This window comes from Notechis scutatus, chromosome 15 (genome assembly GCF_049901735.1).
Source record: "Notechis scutatus isolate UNSWTSFEM ecotype Mainland chromosome 15, rNotScu1.2, whole genome shotgun sequence".
Classification (NCBI taxonomy): Eukaryota; Metazoa; Chordata; class Lepidosauria; order Squamata; family Elapidae; genus Notechis; species Notechis scutatus.
The window spans coordinates 8,218,232-8,244,608 of NC_142023.1; the positions used below are offsets into that span (position 1 = coordinate 8,218,232).

The window sequence follows — 26,377 nt, forward strand, 5'->3', positions numbered from 1 at the left end:
CCTTCCTTCCTTCTTCCCTCCTTTTCCTCTTTCTTTCCTTCCTCTTCTTTCTCACTCCTTTTCCTTTCTCTTTTTCTCTCCTCCCTCCCTCTCTTTCCTTCCTTCCTCCCTTCCTTCCTTCTTCCCTCCTTTTTCCTTTCTCTTTCCTCCCTCCCTCCCTCCCTTCCTCCCAACCGATGCCTCCCACCCCTCTTTTCTCCCCCTCCTCCAAATAAAACTCACTTTTTTTTTCTTTCTTTCTCCAGAACCCACCAGCCTTAAACCCACCCGACAGAACATCAAATAACCACCAAAGGGAGGAAAAAAGCAAATTTTTAAAAACCCGGAAGTAAGAGCGGAGGCATCGGGACTCAGACGACCCAAATCCCCCTTCCCTCCCCTCCCCTCACACACACGCACACACACACACACACACACAGGCTAGAAATCTTGAAGGCAGTCCTTAAAGTTGACCTTGGCGAGCACAGTGAAATCCGTTCTGATGGGACAAGGCAGAATGGCTGCATTTTGTTTTGCTTTTTTCTGATAAATGAGTTTAAAAGTGCACCTCTGTTTTTGCTGATTTCTCTCTCTCTCTCTCTCTCTCTTAAATACGAAGTGTTTCTTTTCTTCTTCTTTTCTTTTCCCCCCTCTCCGTTCCTCTTGTTTCCCCCCTACCCCCCTTGCCACAGGGGGGGCTCCAATTACCGACGCTTTGGGGGTATCACCACTAGGGGGCGCCCGTCGTTGGGCCTCCACATGAGGACCTGGGCGTCGTTGGCGTTGGGTTTGACCAGGGCACTGGGTGGGATGGGCTCGTTCTTGCTGAGGATTTGGGGCTGCTCTTGGGCAGAAGGTTCCCTCAGCTTGGCCCGGCGCCCGAGGGGATGGCTGGGCTCCACGTCGATACCCAGTTTCATCCGCCACTTGATAGTCTGAAGGATGACCATCTCGTTGGTGGTGGTGTTGGTGGCCACCAGCCACGTGGTGAAGCTCTGGTCTCGGTGGATGCACGTCAGCTTGGGCACGTTGCTGTCGCTCACTGGGACGGCCCAGGTGACGCTGGGGTAGAAATTGTCATTCATGCTGACGGTGAACTTGGCTTCTTTCTTGGTGGGACCTACGACGGTGCAGGTCTCGGTGGTGTTGCCATACCAGGGGTAGTTGACGCCGTCTGAGTCGCTGATGGCTTGGATCGTGCCCTCCAGGAGGTCAGGAAGCTCCCAACTTGACCTGGGTGGCAGAAAGCGAGAAAGAAGGACCAGGTGGAAGAAGGTAGTTAGAAGTTAGGACTAGCTCGATCCACTGGCTTCGCTATGAAACTATGTGGTTGGGCTTAGTTTTTTGGGAGGAATCCCCCATGTTCACGTGATCAAAATTCAGATGCTTGGCAAATGACTCGTATTTATGACGGCTGTGTAAATACGTGATCCCCTCTGGCGACCTCTGACGTCAAAGCTGGATTCACTTAAAGGCCGCATTGCTAACTTAACAACTGAAGCAATTCAGTTAACAGCCGTGGCAAGGAAGGACATAAAGTGGGTGAGGGGAAAATCATTTAACTGTCTTGCTTAGCAACGGAAATTTGTTTTGAGAGACATGCTAACTTTGAGCCTGAAGGGCCATCTTGATCAATGTTTGTCAGCCATGGCAACTTTAAGACATGTGGACTTCAACTCCCAGAATCCTCCTGTCATCAGAGGAGAATTCTGGGAGTTGAAGTCCACCTGTCTTAGATGAGAAACCCGATCTTGACTTAACACTCATTGGCTAATATCCTAAGCATCTAGTAGAGTAGAGTAGAGTGGAGTGGAGTGGAGTGGAGTGGAGTGGAGTGGAGTGGAGTGGAGTAGAGTAGAGTAGAGTAGAGTAGAGTAGAGTAGAGTGGAATAGAATAGAATAGAATAGAATAGAATAGAATAGAATAGAATAGAATAGAATAGAATAACAAGAGTTGGAAGGGATCTTGGAGGTCTTCTAGTCCAGCCCCCTGCCTAGGCAGGAAACCCTACACCACTTCAGCCAAATGGTTATCCAACATCTTTTTAAAAACTTCCAGTGTTGGCGCATTCACAACTTCTGGAGTCAAGTTGTTCCACCGATTAATTGTTCTAACTGTTGGTTGGAACTGCTAGTTGATTCACTTGTGCCTTGAATGGATGGAGCAAAACCACCAATGGTGGCTTATTCAGCAAACTACAGTCAAACTAGCTGTAGCCTGCAGTGACTGATAGACCAATTTTCTCGACCTCCCTAATCTTCTTTGACAGCCATCCAAAGGGGTGGCTGAAAGCCAAGCGATGTGTCTTACAAAGGAGCGATTCTCCGTTCGTCATCACAACCTCAAAATAGCTTCCCAGATGACTAAACACCAGACTTTCATTTATTTTAAAGGACAACAGTTTACAAAAGCTTTACCACATACGTGCCCCATGGTTGCAAGCGACACTTTGAGTGTGGACGGAAAAAAATGATGTACTGGAAGGCTCCCAGGATGGATCCTCATTCTACATTCAGTTTTCTATCCAGTTTTCAATTTCGACTGAAAAAGTAATAAACTGGAAGACTTGGAATAACTGAATAACAGACTTGGAAGGGACCCTGGGAGTCTTCTAGTCTGACCCTCTGCTTCAGCAGGAAACCCTATCCCATTCCATACAAATGGCTGTCCAGGTCTCTTCTTGAAACCCTCCAATGATGGAGCAGCCACAATTTCTGGTGGCAAGCTGTTCCACTGATTAATTGTTCTCACTGTGAGGAAATTCCTCCTTAGTTCTAGGTTGTTTCTCTCCTTGATTAGTTTCCAAATGCAGCCAAAGAGCTTAGCTTGTTCGAACACGGCCACTACGTTAGGATGACTCTATATTTACAGAAAGTTTTTGATTCACAACTGCAACTGGGACCAGAAACTTTGCAGCTGCCCTCCTAGTTTGCTAGCAAGGTAAAAATAAAAATAAAAAACCATCAAGAGAGGCCTTTGCAAATTCAGATGCTCCCCTGTTTTTTTGCATCTCTTGACCCAAACTAATTTGAAAATTGACGTTTTCTTCCTGTTTCAGTTCCTGCCTCTGATCCATGCTGATCTCTTTTTAGATAGAGATGCTGCCCAGTTTTCTGCAAAATGCTAACCAATCCCGTGGTTTACTTGTTTCAGTTCCGCATTTGTTTGTGTTTGTTTACGTAACAAACAAACCAAGGCAAGCCTGCCCCGTGTTTTCGAAAATCGTGGTTTACTGCAGCTTCGCTGGCTTGTCAATCCAACCAACCAGCTGAGGTTTATTGAATAAGCATTGTTTAACCAAAGCATGAAATTGGAAAGAGCAGGTTAGGGATAGATTGTAGGAAAAAAAAATCTATCCACGCAGTCACTAGGAATGAAAACCAGAATATGATGGCGTATAATCAATCAGCCAAACCAGGATGTAATGCAATAGGAATACTGGACCACTGTTACTTTTTAGAAGAGTTAAATTAAAAGCAAACCATATGTACATACTGTATACACACTACATATTATATAACACATACACACACACAGGAGAGAATTCATGACTTGTTGAGTCACTATTTCAGAGATATTTCCTTATCTAAACAGAGAAACAGAATGATTGTGCCTGGGCCATTAAAGAGCAAATTTCTGACTTCCCAACAGCTTCCCCGTTGATTTCCCTTGTAGGAGGCTGGCAGGGAGCATTGAAAAGGACAATCAGGACCGCCAAATTTCAATCCCACAAGAGTCATGATCCCAAGTTTTGGGCTCGTTCCGTAATTTAGTGAAATTAAATTTGAAAATTGCTGTGCTGGGATGCATCGTTTTGCCCAACTGAAGGTTACAAAAACATAATCACAAGAGGATAGATAGATGATAAAACAGTAGAGTAGGAATAGAATAGAATAGAATAGAATAGAATAGAATGGAATGGAATGGAATGGAATGGAATAATGAATAGAATAGAATGGAATGGAATAATGAATAGAATAGAATAATGAAGAATAGAATAGAATAGAATAGAATAGAATAGAATAGAATAGAATAGAATAGAATAGAATGGAATGGAATATGGAATATGGAATATGGAATATGGAATATGGAATATGGAATATGGAATATGGAATATAGAGTAGACTAAAGTAGAGTAGAATAGAACATAGAGTACAGTAGAGAGTAGAGCAGAGCAGAGCAGAGAAGAGTAGAGAGGAGAATATAGAATATAGACTAGGGTAGGATAGGATAGGATAGAAATTGGAAGGGGCCTTGGAGATCTTCTAGTCCACCCCCCTGCTCAGGCATGAAACCCTATACCATTTCAGACAAATGGTTGTCCAATCTCTTCTTAAAACCTAGAGAAAGAGGACACAGAGGGAGGGATAGATGGAAGATAGAGAGAGAATGGAGAGATAGAGACAGACAGACAGACAGAGGAAAGGTTTGTAGATAGCTAAGCTAGAGAGAAAGAGAGAGATGAAGTTGATGGATGAGTGGGTGGGTGGAGATAGATATTGTTTCTGTTTGTGTCTGTGTGTTGTGTGAGAGAGACAAAGAGTGTGTGTCAAAACCAGAGGGACGTAAATATATATATATATATATATCGGTCAGGTGTTATTTGAAAGGCAGAAGCTTCCGTGACCTGCCGCAAGCAACCTGCTAAATAAATAAAAGAAATGCCAAATAAATAAGTAACAACTCCGTCTGAGCATCGGAGGCGTGCTGCTCCACGAAAGCCGATGCCTTTCAGTCCAACCTCTTAGGTCAGGAAAGGGGTGGCCATCGGCTAACCAGCCCTCCTCCTAGCCGTGCCCACCCTCTGAATTCGGCCCCTGCCAGGTGACTTTCCTTGACCTGCAGATGGGGATCGGTGGGTTTGCCGCCTGGAAAGCAAGCGAACATGAGCTGCCTCCAAGAAGGAGCATCTTGGTTTATTTCGCTCAAATAAAACAAAAACAAAACAAAAAAAAACCCAAACAGCTGGGTCCACCCTACCATAAGCCCTCGCAGAGCCAGCCATGCTATTTGCTAACCGACTTCCTTTGTGCCTTGCATGCACATCGGCGGAAGCAAAAGCCCCTCGCTCGCTCTCCTATCTTCCAAACTCATCTGTTTCTGCAAATTTAGGAAGTCTCGTTAGGGATTCTGAATGACCCTTTGGCCTGGCCGTGGCTGAGACCAAGGGGGGCCCCCCTGGAAGGATGGCGTGGCCTTCTTGGGTGATTATTCTGGCATTTCCTCCCCAGGGTATGTGCAACTCCAAACAGGAACCTATACGACAAACAGGGACCCTTCCGCAAGGCATCGGTGAAGTGAGCTTTGACCCATTGTGCGACCTTTCCTGGCCACGGTTGTTAAGTGGATCGCGTGCACGTCGTTGAGTTTAGCCACACGTTTGTGGAGTGGGGCTTGCTTTCCCCCACTGACTTGGCTTGTGAGGAGGTCTCAAAAGGGGATGGCGTTGACCCCCCCGGGGACGTAACTATGAGTCAGTCGCCAGGTCTCTGAATTTAGATCACGTGACCTTGGGGATGCTGAAAATGGTTGTTACGATTGGTCATATAAATCACTGTTTTCAGTGGATGTTGGAGGTCTTCTAATGGCTGCCCAGTCATTTTTGGAGCATTCACAACTTCTGGAGTCAAGTTCTTCCACTGATTAATTGTTCTGGCTCTCAGGAAATTCCTCCTTAATTCTAGGTTGCTTCTCTCCTTGATCGGTTTCCATCCGTTGCTTCTTGTCCTGCCCTCAGGGGCTTTGGCGAACAGCTTGACTTCCTCTTCTTTGGGGGCAGCCCCTGAGATATTGGAAGACCGCTATCACGTCCCCCTTGGTCCTTCTTTTCACATACCCAGTTCCAGCAACCGTTCTTTTCAGTGGTGGGATTCAATGTTGTTGTTTTTTTACTACCAGTTCTGTGGGCGTAGCATGGCAGGCGTGGCTTGGTGGGCGTGGCAGGGGAAGGTTACTGCAAAATCCCATTGCCTCCCCACCCCACTAGCCTGCTTTCCAGCTCCGTTCTCCTGTGTAGGGCAACCAAAGAAGATGCAGCCAATCAGCTGGGACTCAGTGGGAGGCAGAGAAGAGATGGGGTTGGCGGGGCCAGTCAGAGGTGGGATTGGCTGGTTCTCCGAACTACTCAAAATTTCCGCTACCGGTTCTCCAGAACTGGTCAGAACCTGCTGAATACCCACCTCTGGTTCTTGTATGTTTTATCCTTCAGCCCCCTAATCGTCTGAATTTATCTTCTCTGCACTCTTTCTAGAGTCTCAACATCATTATTATTTTTTAAAACCAGGCCAGATTTAAACAGGAAAAAAAGGGGCCTAATCTTCTTCTGCAGATGGTTGTTTCTTTTTAACGCCTGCTGTTTTGAACTTCCCTTTCTGCTCTTGGGCTGGTAAGGCTGGTCTACTCGAAGCAAGCTTCCTCTTTTACTTCCTGTGTTAACTGCCAGCCAGATGTCAAGGACTTCAAGCATTCCTGCCATGCCTGAGCGTGACCAAGTAAGCTAAGTATGGTTGCGCTTCAGACGATCTTGAGCTGAAAAACGAGATAAGGCTGGAAGAGTGCCCACAAGGGCACTTATGAGGGCAATGATAAGGCGTTTCCTTCATCTCCAGGGCGATTTAATTCAGCATCACAAGGGACTAGAGCCTTGGCTGATGCTAGATCTGGCTTTGAGTGCCATAAACTCCTAAGTTCAACCTCAACCAGATCCAATTCTGGTCACCAGTCACCACCATGTACACAAAAGGAAGAAGAGGCGAGCAAGAAAAATAAGAGGACTGGAGGCTAAACCCTGGACATCCATTTGTCCAGAATGGGATGGAGTCTCCTGCCTTGAGCTGTTATGGTTCGCCAGAAGCAGGTGCGGACAGCTGAGAGTGAGGACTCAGGTGAGGGGCCTGTGTGTGATGCAGGGATGGGGCCAGGACCATCAGGGAGTGGAGTGCTGCCTCCGGAGATTGTGGAGGCTGGCAGCAGTGATGAGGAGGCCCCCGAGGAGCCTGTGCCCAGCGCGTGTGCACGCAGGGCTGCTCGAAGGAAAGAGCAGCTGTTGTACAGTTGTGAGTTTTAACAGGCCTTGGATTCTCAGTCAAATTGGTTCTCCAGAGGTTTCTTGTGTTTAACCAAAAGGAAGTTAACATGACAATAGGTTGATGGTGCAAAACTCTGTTGTTCCCTCACCCTCCACACTCTTTTCCACACACTGAATCTACATTTCCTCTGGGTTTGCACAATACGCCAGGCCAATGTTTCTCAACAACTGGGCACCTTGAGGATGGGTGGACTTTAACTCTTAGAATTCCCCAACCAGCATGCTTTAGGCTGTGTGAACTTCAACTGCCCAAAATTCCTAGCATGTTGGCTGGGTAATTCTGATAAGCCCATGCATTTTAAAGCATTTAGCCTGGGGAATTCTGGGATTTGACATCTACCCATTGTAAAGCGTGCTAGCTCTTAAAACATGTTGACTGGGGAATTCTGGGAGTTGAAGTCCATGCATCTTAAAGCATGTTGACTGGGGAATTCTGGGAGTTGAAGTCCATGCATCTTAAAGCATGCTGACTGGGGAATTCTGGGAGTTGAAGTCCATGCATCTTAAAGCATGCTGACTGGAGAATTCTGGGATTTGACATCTACCCATTGTAAAGCATGCTAGCTCTGGAATTCTGGGAGTTGAAATCTACTCAACTTAAAACATGCTGCCCAGGGAATTCTGGGAGTTGAAGTCCATGCATCTTAAAGCATGCTGACTGGAGAATTCTGGGAGTTGGCATCTACCCATTGTAAAGCATGCTAGTTCTGGAATTCTGGGAGTTGAAATCTACTCAACTTAAAACATGCTGGCTAGGGAATTCTGGAAATTGAAATCGATTCATCTTAAAGCATGTTGACTGGGGAATTGTGGGAATCAAATCTGCCCCTAAGTAAAGTTAGTTTATATGTGTAAATGAATATATTTGCAGCATCTCATGGGTTAAATCCGTGTTTCTCAATCTTAGTCGCTCTAGGCTGGCTGGAATTGGACTCCCAGAATTCCCCGGAAAGCATTCCTCTATGTATCTTAAAGCATGCTGGCTGGGGAATTCTGAGAAGCTGAAGTCCACCTTTCTTAAAGCATGCTGGCTCAGCAGTACTGAGAATTGAACTCCATCCATCTTAAAATTAGCCAGGCTGAGAAACACTGCATTACCCCTTCAATAAATCCAAAATTATAAATCCTGCAAAATTTAAAAAATAAATAAATAAACCCTGCAGAGAGGCAGCCTGGCTTGCAACAGTGCTAGTCCAGACCCTCCCCCCGCCCAAAAAGACAAGTCACTTACATGCCATGGTCGCCGTAGTAGTTATAAAACTCCATGTGACTGCAAGCCTGTATCCAGCCTACAATCCAGGTCTCCTTTTTGGGCACGGGAGGCAACAGGACTTGAGCCGAAGCGCGGAAATGCGGGGTGCGGTACCTCAACACCACGCTGGACGACTCGTCGATGTTGGTGGGGATGGGGTCAATGGAGGTCTTGATCTCCAGGACAGTGATGCTCTCCCGAAAGCCTTTCGCCTTGCAGCTGATGCTTTGGATACAGCCCATGGCCCAAAGTACCAGCACGATCGCCAGAAGGCACCAGCAGTCCTCTTCATCGGTCAATTCAAAACTGATATCCATAGGATAGAAGATGCATTCTCATTTAGAAGCCCTCGACCGGTTTCTGGCAGGCTGAATAAATCAAATTCTTTTCTTTCCTTTTTTTTTTCCTTTTGCCCTAGGGGTTAAATTTCTCTGTGCCACTGAGTCAAATCCACGGCTTTTCCTCCAAAGGGAGGAGAGGCAAGGCTAATAATCCACTTTTCCTTGATTTTGTGTCTGTGTGTGTGTGTGTGTGTGTGTAAATCCAGCTGGCTTCGATTCCTTGATCAGTGAGTTACAATCAACTGGCCTTATATTTCCTTTGATAAATTTCTTTGGGTTGTGTTTTTTGTTTTTTTTAAATCTTTCTATTCTGGTTTTAATCTTTTAAAACAAGATGAAGGCGAAGAATAAATGTGTCTCTTTCAGCTCGAGGTTCTAGTTTCTCGTTGACGGCTTCAAGTTTTCGCTTCCTGGTGGAGATTCATTCATAACTTCCCCTTCAGGAAAGCAAAAAAAAAAAAAGCATTAACTCGATTTTGTTTTTGAAACAGCCAAAGGGATTTTATTTTCCCCAAACATCATTCAATCAAAAACCCAAATTGGTCAGTTTGGGCATATTTAACCCATTGTCTCTTATTTATCTTCTTTTTCAGCTACTAAAAAACATTTGCCCAGGTGTTAAAAAAAAAAAAAGCACCATTCAAAAATAGCTCAATAAATAGTCACAGTTTTCTGGCCCTGCAGATTTATTTATTACAAAATTTATATGCCGCCCATCTCGCCAAACGGAGACTCTAAGCAGCTTACCACACGTAAAAAGAACAGAATAAAAGCTGAAAACATTGCACGAAGGAATATTAGCATTCAAATGAATTCAATAAAAATTAAATTAAATAATTAAAGTTTGCCCTGTTTTGTAACTGTAATGGAAAAGAAGAGATGAGCTCCACGTGGAAATATTAGGAAATGTGTGGTATATATTAGCATGCAGTACCTAATTCCTGGCTAAAGAGTTGCCTGAACCATAAGATGAGTGGCAAATAAATTTGATTGATAGAGAGATACCCATAGATAGATAGATAGATAGATAGATAGATAGATAGATAGATAGATAGATAGATAGATGGATGGATGGATGGATGGATGGATGGATGGATGGATGGGTGGGTGGTGGGTGGGTGGGTGGGTGGGTGGGTGGGTGGGTGGGTGGATGGATGGATGGATGGATAGATAGATAGATAGATAGATAGATAGATAGATAGATAGATAGATAGATAGAGATAGATAGATAGATAGATAGATAGATAGATAGACAGACAGACAGACAGACAGCTAGAAGAAATAGATAAGGAGATTAGAGATAGATAGATAGATAGATAGATAGATAGATAGATAGATAGATAGATGGGTAGATAAGATATAAGATAGGAATAGCAATAGGAATAGCACTTAGACTTACTTATATACCGCTTTATAGTGCTTTACAGCACTATAGATATGATAGATGATAGATAGAGGGAAACAGAGATAGTAGATAGAATAGATAATTGATGATGAATGATAGATCGATAGTAGACAAAAGAGGGGAGAGGGAGAGAGAGAAAGAAAGAGAGAAATTAGGGCCACAATCAATAAAGGCTGCTAAAACTTACAGGAGTTTTAATCATCCAAAGTCCAGTTTAGACTCTCCAAATCTGTCAGTACAATCTGCACTAGTTTTCAAGGTGGGTCACAATTTGTGGGTTTGCTGTGAAGTGTCCAGGTTACAAACACTGTTTTAGAAACAAGCTTAGCGAGGCCAACCAAGCCCTCCAAAGAGTTCTTAAGTTAACAGACACACACATGTCCTTCCTTCCTGTAGTCACATCCGTAAAATGGTAGGAAGGACACACACACACACCAAAAAAAAGAGAGAGAGAGAGAGAGAGAGAATGGATGCAAACCGTTCCTCTCAAGAGCCATTGATTCAGAATTTAGCTTCCTTCTGGCCCAGGATGAGGTCTTGCCAGGGTCTTTCATGCCTTTACTTACCTTTGGGCAGGAATAGTGTTAATCATTGTAATAATGATCTTCACCTCCTTCTTTCAAAGTTTCCAGAGATTCTGAAATATCCAGCTTTTCACCAAGTCCCCCATCACCAGTGGACAATTCCACCCCATTTCCCACCATCACCACCACAAAAAAAAAGGCAATTTACACGTTCATCGAAATCGTCCCGCGTGGTTTTCTTTTCGGAGGCAGCATCTACCCACCTAAATCTCCCACGCGATCGATCTGCTCCAAAAGCGAAGTCGGGGTGCTGGCAGGCCAGGCGGAAAAAGTTTGATTTCAACTTTTCTCTCTCGTGGGTTGTTGTTGGTTTGTTGGTTTGGGGTTTTTTTGGGGACCCCCTTCTCTCTCTCTCCTTCTCTGGCGGGTTCTTAATTATTATTATTATTTTCGCCCCTTCTGTCTCGTTCTCTTTTTTTTAAAAACCCCCACCCGCCCAAAAAACCAGGTCTGAGGCTCCCACGCTGGCTCCCTACCGTCGGCTGCTGAGCGCCCTAGTGTGTCCCCAGCGCCTCCACTCGCTTGCGCATCAATCGCGCCTTTGGTGACCGCGCGGCGCACATCACAATCGCCGCCCGCCACGTTCTCCCCCGCCGCCGCCCCCCGCGGAGGGGGCCCCCACCTGAAAGAGGGGCTGGGGAGGTGGTGGTGGAGGGGGAGCGGCCCCCGGCGACCAGCAGCCGTGCAGGGCTCCTCTTGGCGCCCCCTCCCCGGCGGCGCTTTCCTCCTCGCCCTCCGTCTCTCTGCGCGTCTCCGCGTCCTTCTCCCACCCGACCAACGCCGCAGCTGGAAAGCTGCAGGCGCCGGGCTCTTCCTCGCCTCCTCTTCCTCGCTGGCCTCTGCCTTGCTGCTCCTGCTGCTGCCTTGCAGCGTCTAGCCAGCCCCGGCGGCGGCGGCGGCGGCGGCGGCGGCGGGGAGCCAGGCGCAAGGAAGCTTGGCTGTTGGCGAGGACCCGCGCGCCGGTGCGTCTTCTGCTCCTCTTCGCCTTGCGACCGCCTCCGCCGGCCGCGGAGAGGGTCCTCGGCGGCGCGGGGCGGGCAGTTCCCTGGCTTGGCTGGCTCGTCCCTAAGCTGCCCTTCATCCAGCCCCGTGCAGCCTCCTCCTCCTCCTGCTCCAGCTCCGGGGATCTCCGGACTGCCTCGCTCTGGCAAGCTTGCGCACCGACCGCGCCACCTTCCGCTTTTTTTGTTTTTGTTTTCAAGGCTGCCGGAGAGGAGGAAGGCGCCCGGATAAGCAGGTCGTCCTTTGGGCCACCCCACCCCCTCCCTCTGGGGAGAGGAAGGAATGCCCCCCCCTCCTTGTTTCCCCAAGGAGCAGCCCGCGCGTCTGGCTCCGGCTGCCTTGGATCCGCAGCCACCTTCCGCGCAAAGGCGGCGGCGGCTGCACCCCGTTCGTCCCAGCCGCGCGCTAGACAGGTGCGCGCTGCAATCCTGAGGCCCGATGACTTTGCCCTCGCCTTCTCTTGCTTCGGGGACCAGGGAATCGGGCCGGCAGCTTGGGGGGCAGGCTCTTTTGCGCCCTGCTTGCGCGCCTCGCCCGCTTTCCCTGCCCTCCTTCCCTAGGCGGGCAGCGGGCAAAGAGGCGAGCGGGGGTGAAAGGCAGGAGTCCGCCTCCCCCCCTACCTGGGCTTCATGGGCTGCACCGGCGACCAAACTTTTGCAAAAGAAAAAAACAATATCTATCTACATACCTACCTACCTACATCCATCCATCCTCTAAGGTCCTTTCCAACTCAGTTATTCTGTTCTCTATCTATCTATCTATCTATCTATCTATCTATCTATCTATCTATCTATCTATCTATCATCTATCTATCTATCTATCTATCTATCTATCATCTATCTATCTATCTATCTATCTATCTATCTATCTATCTATCTATCTATCATCTATCTATCTATCTATCTATCTATCTATCTATCTATCTATCTATCATCTATCTATCATCTATCTATCTATCATCTATCTATCTATCTATCTATCTATCATCTATCTATCTATCTATCTATCTATCTATCTATCTATCTATCTATCTATCATCTATCTATCTATCTATCTATCATCTATCTATCTATCTATCTATCTATCATCTATCTATCTATCTATCTATCTATCTATCTATCTATCTATCTATCTATCTATCTATCTATCTATCTATCTATCTATCTATCTATCTATCTATCATCTGACTACTTCGGGGCCTCTCGTAAGCGAGCAGGTTGTTTTATCCTCGTTGGCAACTTGATAGGTGCAGTCCGTCCTGAACGCCAACGCGGCGCCCCCCTCTGGGGCTGGGCGCCCTGACGCGGAATCCCGAACAGGAGGACGGCCAACCTCCCCCCCTCCCTCTCTCCTTTCTCCCCCCCCACCCCATCTGCAGCACTTTTGAAAGCGCCAGGCAGTGGCTTTCCAAGTTTGAGGAATGCTGGGTATTGTAGTCTGAATTCCGCTTTAGCGTCCCCCTCCATCGCCCTTGTAGAATAAAGCTTGTTATCTTTTGTGGCGGTGGCGGTGTAGTTTGCCTCCGAGTTGTGGCTGCGGATGTGTGCAACCCCGAGGTGCCTGGCTGTGTGGTGTTGGTGTGGGATTAAGAGATGGCTGGGTCCTAGTGCCCCACGGTTGGCTGCATGACCTTGGCCCAGTTCCATCTCTTGATGTACTGTTGGCAGCAAGCAAGACAAGCTAAAAGGATATTCTCTCTCCCCCTTCCCCCGCCCCCTTCACGATTCACAGTGACCTGCCTCGGTAGCTTAAGGTCTTCTGAATCCCCGGTGATAAGCTGGTGTTGGAGCACAGAAGCCAGGCTGAAAGGTGCCGGTTGAGATAAGACTCATCCAAGAGAGGTTTGGTCCTGGGGACAAGCAGCTGTGAATCTGCCTCTACCAATGCAGAAGTTACAGAGCATTCCCAAAACCCTCTGCGCGCACAAATGCAGCATGCAGAGGGTGGTGCGCATCCATCCTACCCCCCCTGGTTGGGCTTAGGCCAGGTGGCTTTGCTTTCTGATCTACAGAATTGCAGAGTTGGAAGGGAGCTGGGAGGTCTTCTAGTCCAACCCCCTGCTCAAGCCTGTCCCATTTAAGACAAATGGCTGTCCGGTTTCTTCTTGTAAGCCTCCAGTGATGGAGCCAAGGAGCCCATGACTTCTGGAGCCAAGGAGTTCCACTGGTGAATTTCTGCTAAGTTCTAAATGTTGGGACATTTCTGCTAAGTTCTAGGTTGCTTCTCTTGTTGGTTAGTTTCCAAATGCAGCAAAGGAACTTAGCTTGTATGAATTATGTAGGAATTACTCTACTTATCTATCTCTGTCTATCTGTCTGTCTGTCTGTCTATCTCTATCATCTGTCATTATCTATTCTCTCTTTCCTTCCTTCCTTCCTTCCTTCCTTCCTTCCTTCCTTCTTTCTTTCCTATCTTCTGTGTGCCTATCTACCCTCAATTTATTATCTACGGTATATCTATGATCTCTACCTATGTATCCATCCAGTTATCTATCTATTGTCTGTCTGTCTGTCTATCTATCTATCTATCTATCTATCTATCTATCATCTACCTACCTACCTACCTACCTACCTACCTATCTATCTATCTATCTATCTATCTATCTATCTATCTATCTATCTATCTATCTATCTATCTATCTATCTATCCCAGCCTGTCTATCGATTATCTATCTATCTATCTATCTATCTATCTATCTATCTATCTATCTATCTATCTACCCTGTTTCTCCAACAATAAGGCCTCCCCCAATAGGAATTCCCATCATGTTTTATAGGCATGAAATGAAATTAAGCCCCTCCCCCAAATTAAGGCCTATATTAAAACATGAGAAATGGGGGAATGGTGGGAGGGCTTGCCGTTAGGAAGTACTTTTGTTGCACACCCGGATATGGTGCTGCCTGCGTTGACCCCGATACGAAGTGCCCCACCAATGCCGAGGTCAACATCCAAGCCGTCGCCGCCCGCCCGAAGATGCAAGGGGGGAATTAAGTCACCCCCGAAAAGATGGCCTAGCCATTTTTTCAGGGCTCAAAAAAAATTAAGACCCAGCCTTATTATATGAGAAACACGGTATCTATCTATCTATCTATCTATCTATCTATCTATCTATCTATCTATCTATCTATCTATCTATCTATCTATCTATCTATCTATCTATCTATCTATCTATAGGCTGCTTTAGCTGGATAGAACTTTAAGGAACATACATTCTCTAAACCCACAGAAAGAATATTGTAAAATAGGAAGAGAAATACAGCACAACAGGATTTCTACCCCTGCAGGGTATCCAATTTAAAAATAACAAAACCAAAAAAAAAATCCACACACAAACCCACCACTCACCATTCCCCGAAGAACATTTTGCAGATTTTCTAAAGGTCTACGGAGATAGGGGAGACTCCCATTTTTCTGTGATCTGTGTCAAAAATGATTTAAACCTCTATGGTCAATCTTTGAGAAAGTTTGTTCTCTCCAGCACACAGGATTTTATTCTTATTTTACGTTTTTTGTAACACGGCAGCCTGGAGATTACAGCTGTAATCTAACACATGGAATTAGAACTTAGTTTCTTACAATCCCCCCCTCTCTCCCACCTGCCACCCCCTTTGTCCTCCAACCGCTACCAACTAACTTGGTTTCAGGTGGCCGAAAGGAACCGGTTGGCGAATCTCGAATGCGCCTGGAATTTTGTATCCTGGGAATTGTCCAAGGTGCTAAAATAGACTTGGGCCAAGAGATCAGATTGCAGGACCAAAATAGAACCCAGGCCGCAGTGGTGACAGCCTGTCTCTGCCACCTTGGAAATCTGAACTGAGAAGTGCGACAGCCAGACAAACCCAGTTTGTGTTTGGCTCTGTATAGAAACACGAACGAGCAAACCATGCTAGAAGAGGCACACGCTACATACTTGGTCGCCAGATGCTTCCCGATCCATCCACACTTGCAGAATGAGTTTTGGACCCCAAGCCAAAAAAGAAAAAGCAAGGATGGTTAAAATCTCACTCTTGGATTTTTCCGTCAGGGGAATGTCTTGGCTGGACTACTGCAGCGAGCTTTCTCTGGGGCTGTCCTTGGAGACGGTTTGGAAATGTCAACCAGGAAACCGTAGTTGGGCCCCTGAGTAAATCTTTGGCATGCTGTAAAATCTCCAGGTTCAACTCCCAGTTTTTCCACTTTTTTTAAAAACTATCAATTAATCCTTACAACCATTCATTTAATGACGGTTCAAAGTTCCAGCAGCCCTGGAAAAAAAAGGGACTTGGAACAGTCACTAAATGGACCGGTTGTTAAATCAAGGACTACCTGTTTATGGTTAGTGTGGGTGTGAGCAGAGAAAATCTTAAGCCTAAAGCCATCGTAAAATAAAAACCACCCCAAACGCTATAGAAGAACTCCTGGCATCCCACAACACTTAAAGATCCAAACTCAAGACCGGTTTTGAGCGCAGAGGTTCATCCTGAAATTGTGTTTCTCTTACAGTCCCGATGGTCTCTTGAAATCCGGGGTGGGAACATTTGGTGCGCAGGATAAAAAAAATCAACAGGCAAGTCCATAGGGGGGAAAAAACCCTCCTTCTCAGGTGTTTTCATCCAAAACAGTTCACCTGCGTAACTGAAATAGCCGTTTTCCCTGGGTATAGGGAAAGCCCCGGGCACCACAAAGCCAATCCAGCCAAGCCTGGAATTTTGTATACTGGGAATTGTCCAAGATGCTATTGTGGGTTTTCACTCAAAATGGAACAAAAGGAAAACAAAACACTTTTGCATTATTTGAATAAATTGTGCAGATGCAGTTTCTCGGCCTTGACCTGAGCTGGTGAATTAGATTTGTGAAGTTGGTCTAAATGGATCATCAGTTAGTATCTGCACTTTGAAATCATAATGCTGTGTGGCAGATTCCTTCCTTCCTTCCTTCCTTCCTTCCTTCCTTCCTTCCTTCCTTCCTTCCTTCCTTCCTTCCTTCCTTCCTTCCTCCCCATTCCTTCTTCTTTTCCTTCCTTCCTTCCCCTTCTGCTTTTCCTTCCTTCCTTCTTTTCCCCATTCCTTCTTCCTTTCCTTTTCTTCCCCCTTCTGCTTTTCCTTCCTTCCTCCCCATTCCTTCTTCTTTCCTTCCTTCCTTCCTCCTTCCCTCCTTTTTCCCCCTTCCTCTTTCCTTTTTCCTTTCTTCTTCCGCCTTCCCCTTCCTTCCTTCCTTCCTTCCTTTTGCTTTTCATCCCTCCCTCCGTTCTTTTTCTTCCCGCTTTCCTTTCTTCTGCTTTTCCTTTTCTTCCTTCCTTCCCCCATCTCTTTCTCTCTCTCCCTTCCTTCCTTTACAAACAAAACTGCTCCTTGACAGCAAAAAAAAAAAAAAAACAGCGGATGAGATTTTCCTCCTTTCCATTCATATCTAATTTAAAAGCTGCAATGGAAACAGACAAAACACAGAGGGGGGAAATATAATAACTGGCTGCAAAACCCCCTTTTCCCTTCTGCGGCCCTTCATCAGCTTGTTGGCAGCTCAGAAAAGAATCCCTCCAGACAGCTCCTCTCCAACACCCTCCACCCTCATCCTGGACTCCAGAACCCATTATCCCAGCCCCGTCAGCCTGGGAGGATGGGATCTGCAGCCCCCTGTGCCCAAGAGGCACCGAGGGGTGTAGGAAGTTGCAAGAGGGGTTGGGGGGAGAGTGGCATTTGCCTCCTTTTTTAATCATCTCTTTCTCCCCCCAAGAAGAAGGAGTGGGGAAGTGGGGGAAGAGAGCAGGCTAAAAGCAACCAAACCTTCGTGTTGATTGACCGCCCACCTTCTACTTCTGCCCATTGGATGCCCAGGCCTTTCTCAGGTGCCAGAGTGGCTAATTTAGCTGTCAATGATTCCCCACTCCTCCTCTTCTCCCTCCTCCCCCTCCCCCTCCTTTTTCCAAGCTTGGTGGGCTTGGAAAGCCCGTGTTTATGGCCACCGGGCGGGTTTCCCCCTCCAGCGGCGTGGAGGGGGGGAGCGTCTATATTTAGAGTTTTGGTCAGCTTCTCAACCTCATGACTTTTGAGGAGGGGGGATGCCAAGGCTATCCCGGGCTTAAGCAGGGGAGAAGCAAGGGAAGAGGGGAGGGGGCTCGCTCTGCTCTCCCCCTCAGAGACAACGTGCCACCATGCCAGCCGTTTCCAACCGAGCCAGGGCCCGGGAAAGGAACAATGTCTTGTACCGGACCGAATTCCTCTCTCTCAACCAGCCCTTGAAAAGTACCCAGGAGCCTCGGAGCCTCCCCCGGAGGGCGAACAGCCAAGGGGGCCCTGCCCCGTCCCAGAGCGAGGGGTCCAAGGAGCAGCGCCCGTCACAGCAGCTGCCGGAAGAAGACTGCATGCAGCTGAACCCCACTTTCAAAGACATCGCCTACAATTCCTTGCTGGCCATTGACATTTCCCTCTCCAAGCGGCTGGGGGTCTGTGCCAGCAACTCATCAGCCTGGGGCAATGCCCGCTCCATGGTCAGCCTCATTGGCATCACCGGGCACGGTATTCCTTGGATCGCAGGCACCCTCGTCTGTTTGGTCAAAAGCAGCACCTTGGCTGGCCAGGAGGTTCTCCTCAACCTCCTCTTGGGTGAGTTCAGAGTTTTCTTTCCTGGGCCTTCCCTCCTTTTTTCCTTCAAACACCCCGGATTCTGTAATTCTCCCTGTTTTCCTATTTATTCTACTCAATTAATCCTATAGGAAAAAACTCCACAATTCTCCCTGTTTTCCTATTTATTCTACTCAATTAATCCCATGTAGTGAAATTCCGTAATTCTTGTTGTTTTGCTGTTCTATTCCTTTAATCCTATTGGATGGAATCCCACAATTCTCACTGTTTTCCCATTTATCCAACTCAATCCTACTACAGGACGAAATTCCACCATCTTGTTGTGTTTTCCTATTTATCTGACATAATTAACGCTATGAAATGAGATTCGGTCATCTTCTTTTCCTGTTTCTCCTACACAATCAATCCTATACAAAAGTCTCATTGTCCCCCCTGCTTTCCTGTTTTCTTACTCCTTTATTTTCCTCATCTTAACCACAGGCTGCATTGTTATTTTAAAACTCAGTCTTTCCTCTGTGAAATGGGTGTACTAATCAAACCTGGAAGTACTCCAGCAGCAGAGATCCCTGGCAAAGCCAGAAACAAGCAAAGATTCATACTGTAGTTCAATTCTGCCAGGATCAACAGATTCTCAGGGAATACCATTTGATGTTTGTGGAAAAAACTTCACCTTCATCTTCCCACAATCCTGTGTCTTCCAAATAAATTCATCCTAGGCCCAGCTGTCAAAACTTGAAGCAAACTTCCAAACCAGGTGGGAAAGCATTGGTTTAAATACAGTTCACGGCCACAACATGCTGAAAATTCGTTTTATTTAAGGAAAAGTTGGCACTTGATTGGGATACGTCTGTAGAACTTCCCTTTTCAGGGACATTATATCAGGAAATTAATTTCTCAAAGAAAATTATCTCCAAACAAAAAAAAAAAGGTGAAAGTTCACTTGTCTGGAGATAAATTTCTCAGAACGTCAATTCTTCCAGGTAAGACCAATCAGGCCTGAGAATCAAGGTTTCTCCAAACCATTCCAGAAGGGAAGATTTTAAAACATACCTCTGTGATTCAATCAACCTGACGAGGCCCTTGGAGAAACTATTATTATTATTATTATTTTATTTATTTATTTAATTTGTATCCGCCTTTATTGTTTTTACAAATAATTCCAGCAGCCTGATATAGCCTTCCTCCTCATATTTTCTCCCACAACAACAACCCCTGTGAGGTAGGTTGGCCCGAGAGAAAGCATCATCTGACTTGCATGCCTAAAATGGGACCAGAACTCACCATCTCCTGGTGATTGGCCCAAAGTCACCCAGCCGTCTTTCATGCTAAACGCAGGACTAGAACTCCCAGTCTCCTGGTGATTGTCAGCCAACTGGTTTTTGTGCCTAAGACAGACTAGAACTCCCCATCTCCTGGTTTCTTGACCTGGTGCCTCAACCCCTTGATCAAACTGCCTCTCTATTATCTTCCAAGTCTCCATATTTTCTCCTTTAAGACCCTGAGGATGAAGAAATTGGATAATATTTTGGTGGGGGGAAAGGTTTTGAAAACACACCCAGGGGAGAGAGAGCACTCTGTACTTGTGAGCTTCCTCTCTAATCTAAACCGACAACAGGGTCAGAAAGATGGGGAAGGGGGAAAAAAAAAAGGCAGTGCATATTCAAGATGTTTCTTGAAGACAATCCAAGGCCTCCAAGGATGTGGAGAGGGCTTTTTGTTGCAAGATTGGAGGCCAGGTTGCTCAAAAAATAAATATTCTTCCATAGCTCGGCGACCTCGCCTATGAATATTTCAGGATCATGCAGCCTGCTCTGCAACAAATCAGATCTCTCTTTCTCTCTCTCTTTCTCTCTCTTTGAGCAATGTGTAAGAAGGCCTTTGACTCACCCTTCCTATCTTAAAAAAAGATAAGAGAGAGATTCATGAAGGTTAGAGGTTGCAACAATTTTTGCATGGGGCAACTCAAGTGTTTCTAGCTAAGCACAATGTTTAAGTTGAGAATTTCCCCCAAGCAGATGTGTGATGTGGTGCACATCTCACTTTAAGATGAACAGAACATTTCCTGTTTTGCAAAGAATTCTGCTTTGGTTCCATTTGTATTTTTAACAGCCTTTTGAGGGGGAAAAAAAAACCAGGCTGTTTTTATATAATAACTGTCACAAAATTATCTATGCAGAAGGATGGAACGATTTGGCAATCCTTACAATGGAAGAGGACCAAACTTGCTGAAACTGCTAAACGGACTGGTCTGATGACAGAAGCAGCACATCTACATTTATCAGTAACTGGGAAGCCCTTTAGACCTTTTGGGCAAAGAAAAAAGAAAAACAAATGAACTTGTGATTTATGATTTAGATGACTGAGAGTTCAGGTGCAACCGGAGAGAAGGAGAAGTTAAAATAGCCTTCTACTTATTATTGCTCAGAAGAAAATGGGAAGACACTTCATTCTATCTTTTTTTTTTTAATGCCTTCTCTTTTCTACTTTTCTTATCCTTTTTTTGTAGTTTTAGCTTCTTTTTTTGACGTCTTCCTTTCTATTTCTTCTTTTTCGTTGCACTTTGGTTCGTACTAGTTCTTACTATTGTTGAAAACTTCAGAATGATAGAAAGGGATTGTGTGGATACAGGCAAGATTGATAGACATAAATAGGTAGAAGTAAGAAGGTAGATGATAGGCAGATAAATGATGGATGGATGGATGATAGGTGGGTGGTTAGAAAGAAAGAAAAAGACAGAGATACCGACAGATAGATGGATGGATGGATGGATGGATAGATGGATAGATGGAGATTAGAGAAAGTGATCAGAGGGATGGATGAATGGATAGAGATTAGAGAGAGAGATATTAGGAAAAAATAGATGAATGCCTATTAGAGAGATAGAGGGAGATTACACAGAGAGAGATGGATGGATGGATGATAGAGATTTGATAGGGATTATAGATAGCTCACTTGTTAAAACAGCCATCTGAAGACATACATGCACAAACACCTGAAGGTTGCCAAATAAATACTAAATAAAGAAGCAAACAAACAACTTCGTGAATTTCCCAAGAGCTCTGTTTGGGCTACCTCCTTCTTCGAGGGTTATCATCTCTCAAATGTGATGCAAAGGGAACCGCGGAGGCTATTCTGGGCTCCCAGTAATTTCCAAATTGGATTTGCGCTGAGAAGGCTCTGCAGGAAACCAACTTATTTGCAACATGATCTTTTGTTGGCACATGTTTGTATGGATGAATGTTCCTGAAATCTGGGCAGAAGCCGCGCTAAAGTATCTAGTTCAGATATACAAACTGTGTTTTTTTTCCCCCCCAAGGACATGGCATTTTAGAAGAAGGGAGAATCCCTGGCTAGATTGTGGCGTAACTCACAACTCCACTTTGGACGAGAGAGATTGATGCCTTCTCTTTGAATTACCCAGAATAATATTTTCTGCAGAATGTGTTCATAAATCAGCTTTCTTCTTCTATCGCTTTGCCTCCCTGACTTTTTGTGGCAGTATGGCCTTTTTTTAAAGGCACCGGATTAGAAACTAGGAAATGATGAGTTCTAGTCCTGATTTAGGCATGAAAGCCAGCTGGGTGACTTTGGGCCAAACACTAGGAGACTGTGAGTTCTAGCCATGTCTTAGATGTGAACACTGGCTGGGTGACTTGGAGCAAATCCCCTCATTGCATTAGGACAAACAAATGTTTTATTTATTTAATAAAGAAATTTATATTTATAAAATTGTATATAATTATTAACGTTGTGCTCATGCCCCTTTTTTCTCTCTCCTTCCTTCCTTCCTTCCTTCCTTCCTTCCTTCCTTCCTTCCTTCCTTCCTTCCTTCCTTCCTTCCTTCCTTCCTTCCTTCCTTCCTTCCTCCCACTTCTTTCTTACTTTCTTCTTTCTTCTTTCTTTCTTTCTTTCTCTTCCATCCTCTAGCTCTGCTTCTGGACATCATAATTGTAGCCGGGTTACAGAAAATGGCGAAGCGGAAAGGTCCTTATGATGTTAGCCCGGGCATTTTGGACTATCTGACGATGGATATCTACGCCTTCCCTGCTGGTCACGCCAGCCGAGCTGCTATGGTGTCCAAGTTCTTCCTCAACCACCTGGTTCTAGCAGTCCCCCTCCGCATTCTTCTTATCCTTTGGGCTTTCTTAGTGGGACTCTCCCGAATCATGGTGGGACGCCACCATGTCACCGATGTCCTGTCTGGGTTTGTCTTTGGTTACATCCAGTTCCGATTGGTGGAGAGTCTCTGGATGTCCTCCAACACGTGCCAGATGTTGATTTCTATGTGGTGAAGAGGAGAGATGTCCTCATCAGCTTCCTTTCATTTTCTGTTTGAAGACCCGGACAAGGCAAGAGATATCTCCGAAAAGGAGATGTTTTACAAGAGAACCACGAAGTTTGTTCTTCTAGAAGTTCTTCAAACTTCTTCTTAGAAGTTTATTCTTCTAAGTGATGGATCTGAACCTCATGAAGCTGAAGAGACCGTCCCGTCTCATGTAGTAACCTCACCTGGGAATCATTGAGATTGATTTTTGATTGATTGATTGATATGTGGCTGGTTTTTTTTCCCTCCGTGATTCCAACCAGAAAGCAAATCCAAGGATCAAGGATAACGTTGCTTTCTCTCTTGCTATCTGGCTGTTGAGACAATAGCTCTTGCTTTTTAATCTGGAGACAGTTGTAGAATTCAATGGCAGTTGAGAAATACAGGATGAGCTTCCTTGCCCAAGTTGAGGTGTCCACCAGTTGTGTTGTGACTCTTGTTCTTGGACCTCCCAGCTTCTCTGCCTTCTTTCCCAACTTGGACACCATCCATATGTATGAACATCAGTTTCCAGAATTCCCTAGTCAGAATGAGAGAATTGCGGGAGAGAAATGGCATCTTCAACAAGGGTGGACTTCAGCACCCAGAGTTCCCCACCAGTGATCTGGTCAACACTGAGAATTCTGGGAGCTCAAGAGCCCCCTTTCCAGAAAGGTGGATTTCAGCTTCCGGGAGGCGAATTCTAGAAGTTGAAATTAATGCATTTGGACAATGTACCACGGGGGGAAACCTACACCATGCCTTATAAATTATTGATAAAGACACAAGAGCGTTCTGTACCTCTTAGATATTTTCCCTTGTTTTATTGCCAATTTCTTAGTCAAGAAAAATTCAGGAACCATGAAGAGAGCCTGGATAAGGTGGTAGACTAAGGTGGAAATCGTAATCCAGTTCAAAGCATCATTAGCTGTCAAGTTTACAAGTCAGTAGCCAAGCTCACACACAATGGACCCCCCCCTCACAAGGTAAACCTTGATTTGCAAAATAAAGTGGCTGGATTCACCCATTGGGCAGAAGTCAAACCCACTAATTTATGATTTACAGCAATGTTTCCCAATCTTGGGAATTTCAAGGGGAACGTCAACCCCTAGAATTCTCAACAATGGCTAGGCTGACTGTGGAACTCCGGGAGATGAAGATCATCTCCCTGGTTATTACCAAGGCTGAAGAACCTCTACTTAAGACAGAAGTCTGAGCTCAGGGTAAAAAGTTGATCTCCCACGTTGTGCTTAAATGTGGTTTGTTGCACCATTGGTTGTCAGGTTCATGGTAAGCCATAAACCAGAATAACAATGGTTGAGGTGGCACAATCAAAGCCAAGCTAAGTCTTGAAGGGGGTGAAATTGTCAACTCGACTTTACCACCAAGGGATGAGTCAAATGAATAAGCTGTGGTTTATGTGGTAATATTAGTTGAAGGAGACTTGGCGTAGAATTCATTTAAGCAAACGAACGTTTTTCTATCGTTCACGCAGGGAAAAATTTCTGCAAAGAAGGCCTCTCTGACTTGCTTATTCAAACCATAGTTTAGTGCTATAGGGGTAGCCCACCACCCCACACCTCACAGAGAAAGTGTGAGGCTAAAATTGGGGTGAACAAAACAGTGACTTGACTTTTTAAGAGAGTCAAGAAGACCAATGAAAGGACAGCTTATAGGTAAATATGGCTACGTTGGATGAACTAGAAGAGGAGACATCATAGGGATCTTCTAACGATCTTTGGAGTTTTTAATCACTTAATGGGGCTAGAATTTAATTTGCAATAAAGAGTCTGACAAGTTTGGTCTTGTTTGTTCCTTCTGATATTCAGTCAAAAGAGCTTGGATGGGAGAACGATGGATGTTTTGAGGGTCACCGTATAGCAACTGATCTGACCCGGCAGGGCTTTTCACAAGATTGAAGCCTCATGGAGATGCAAAAACAAAAACAAAAAACATCAGTGGGTCTACACTTTGCCTCCAAAAGGGAAGAATTTTGCTTCCATCTCCATAGCAACTGCTGCAGATGGAAGGATAACACTCTGTTATAATTCTTTTATCCTCAGAGCTGATGAGTTTCAAAGATCCATCTAAGAGCATCTGAATTTTCTGTGGTCGCTGGGTTTGGGAGGGGGGAATATCCTTGGCAAATTGAATGAAGGTAATGTAATTAAATCTAATTGAATTGAATCCAGCCAATTAACTGGGGGGCCCTAAGCTCTCCACATTAATGTGAACTGGTTATACTGGTCTATGATCTTAATAAAGTTTTGAGTTGCGTTGACTTGAGCTTTGATTCGATTTCATTTGATTTGAATGTTAACTGCTGAGGCACACAATTTTTTTCAGATTTTCAAAAGTAGAAGTAAGGAGAAATAAAGAGAGACCCAGTGTAGAAGTAAGGAGAAATTGGTGAAAATGATTAATGGAGCAACTTGCCTCTTATAGTTGTGAGTGCTCCATCATTGGAGGTTTTCAAGAAAAAAAATATTGGACAACTATTTGTTCAGATGGTATAAGGCCTCCTTAAGGTTAGACTAGAAGATCTCCAAAGTCCCTTCTAGACATAGTATGATTCCATGATTCCACAAACTCTAGATGATCACCATGCACCGAACACCTCTGTTTTCTTAATGTATTTATGGATGAAGGTCCACTTGGGTGTTTTGTTTTTTGTTTGTTTGTTTTTTGCAAACTTTTGAAGTCTTGCATGCTCAGCAAAACAAGCAGGAGGCCAAAGAACACAGTGGCTGGACACCATCAAAGCTGACACCAGCCAGACCATAGAGCAACTCGAAGAAGTGCCAGATCGAAAGATATGGAGAGACAAGGCCCACAGAATTGATAAGAGTTGGACACGACTGGATGGATAACATCATCATCATATTATCATCCTGGTCAGTGAAATATAACTCCCCCAAACTCTGGGGATTTTAGTCCTTTGGCATTTGGGAAGGTTTCCCACCTGTGACCTAAGCAAGAATTTAATCCTAGTTTTGGAAAACAAGGCAAGATCAACTCAATGTCCAAGGAAGTAGCACCTTGGACAGCGGCTGACCAGTTCCAGCTGGGAATCCAGACTACAGATTCAATGTTGCTTCTGCAACAGGCTTCCGGCTGAATCCAAAATCTAATAGACGCTGTTCTTTACTTCTTACTAATGCATTCTCATTTAATGAGCTTTTGGATGGTTGGGTTTTAATACTTTAATTAGCACTTCATGCTTTTACTTCCTATCCAGCCATTAGCCCAGATAGGCAGCACACCGCTGAGTTGAAAAGCGACCATGACAACATCCCTTGCATAATTTGATTTAAAAGAACCAACATCCCATTAAAAGACTCCGTGTACATTTTCTTGATCTTTCTTTCAAAGGAACCCCGGTAAGAAAATTCAGGCAGCAGAGAAGCGATTTCAATGCTTTGAAAAAAAAGAAAAAGAAAAGAAAATGTGTTGGATGCCTTTTAATTTTAGCTGGATGGGCTCCGAAGGAATCGTGAAACTGCCTTGGCAAAGCTCAGGCGGGCTATTATTCACCTCTAAGGTGCAGATTTGTTGAGTGCAGCACCACACCAAATAATTTGACAAGACTTTTGGAGGTCACCAAAACGGGAGAAAGAAAGACCATTCAAAGGGGACAATGGCAGTGAAAAAAGTGACTTATGACCAGTTTTCACACTTATGATCATTGTAGCTTCCCCTTGGTCACCTGATCAAAATCCAGACACTTGGCAACTGTCTCATATTAATAATACTAATAATAATAATAATAATAATAATAATAATAATAATAATAATACTTTATTTGCGGTCACAGACCAAAACACGAGTAGAACATGAACATGGGAAAATTAAGCATGAACAAT

The 26,377-nt window shown here is 45.0% G+C and overlaps 2 protein-coding genes across 3 annotated transcripts; one reads left to right on the forward strand and one right to left on the reverse strand.

Annotated features, from left to right (window-relative positions):
* Positions 1-578: 578 nt before the first annotated feature.
* FAM78A (family with sequence similarity 78 member A) lies at positions 579-12,939 on the reverse strand. 2 transcript variants are annotated; one of them, XM_087944185.1, is made up of 4 exons: positions 12,843-12,939; positions 10,853-12,464; positions 8,299-9,097; positions 579-1,212 (listed from the first exon to the last, which is right to left on the reverse strand). In XM_087944185.1, the coding sequence occupies exons 3-4, from the start codon at positions 8,634-8,636 to the stop codon at positions 684-686; spliced, it is 867 nt and encodes a 288-aa protein (XP_087800311.1). In that variant the 5' UTR covers positions 8,637-9,097; positions 10,853-12,464; positions 12,843-12,939; the 3' UTR covers positions 579-683. The 2 variants fall into 2 exon arrangements, with proteins under 2 accessions (XP_087800311.1, XP_026541536.1); XM_026685751.2 differs by having other exon boundaries at positions 10,853-12,468.
* Positions 12,940-17,547: 4,608 nt separating this feature from the next.
* On the forward strand, positions 17,548-24,795 carry PLPP7 (phospholipid phosphatase 7 (inactive)). Its single transcript, XM_026685741.2, has 2 exons — positions 17,548-18,232; positions 22,139-24,795. The coding sequence occupies exons 1-2, from the start codon at positions 17,782-17,784 to the stop codon at positions 22,501-22,503; spliced, it is 816 nt and encodes a 271-aa protein (XP_026541526.1). The 5' UTR covers positions 17,548-17,781; the 3' UTR covers positions 22,504-24,795.
* Positions 24,796-26,377: the final 1,582 nt, after the last annotated feature.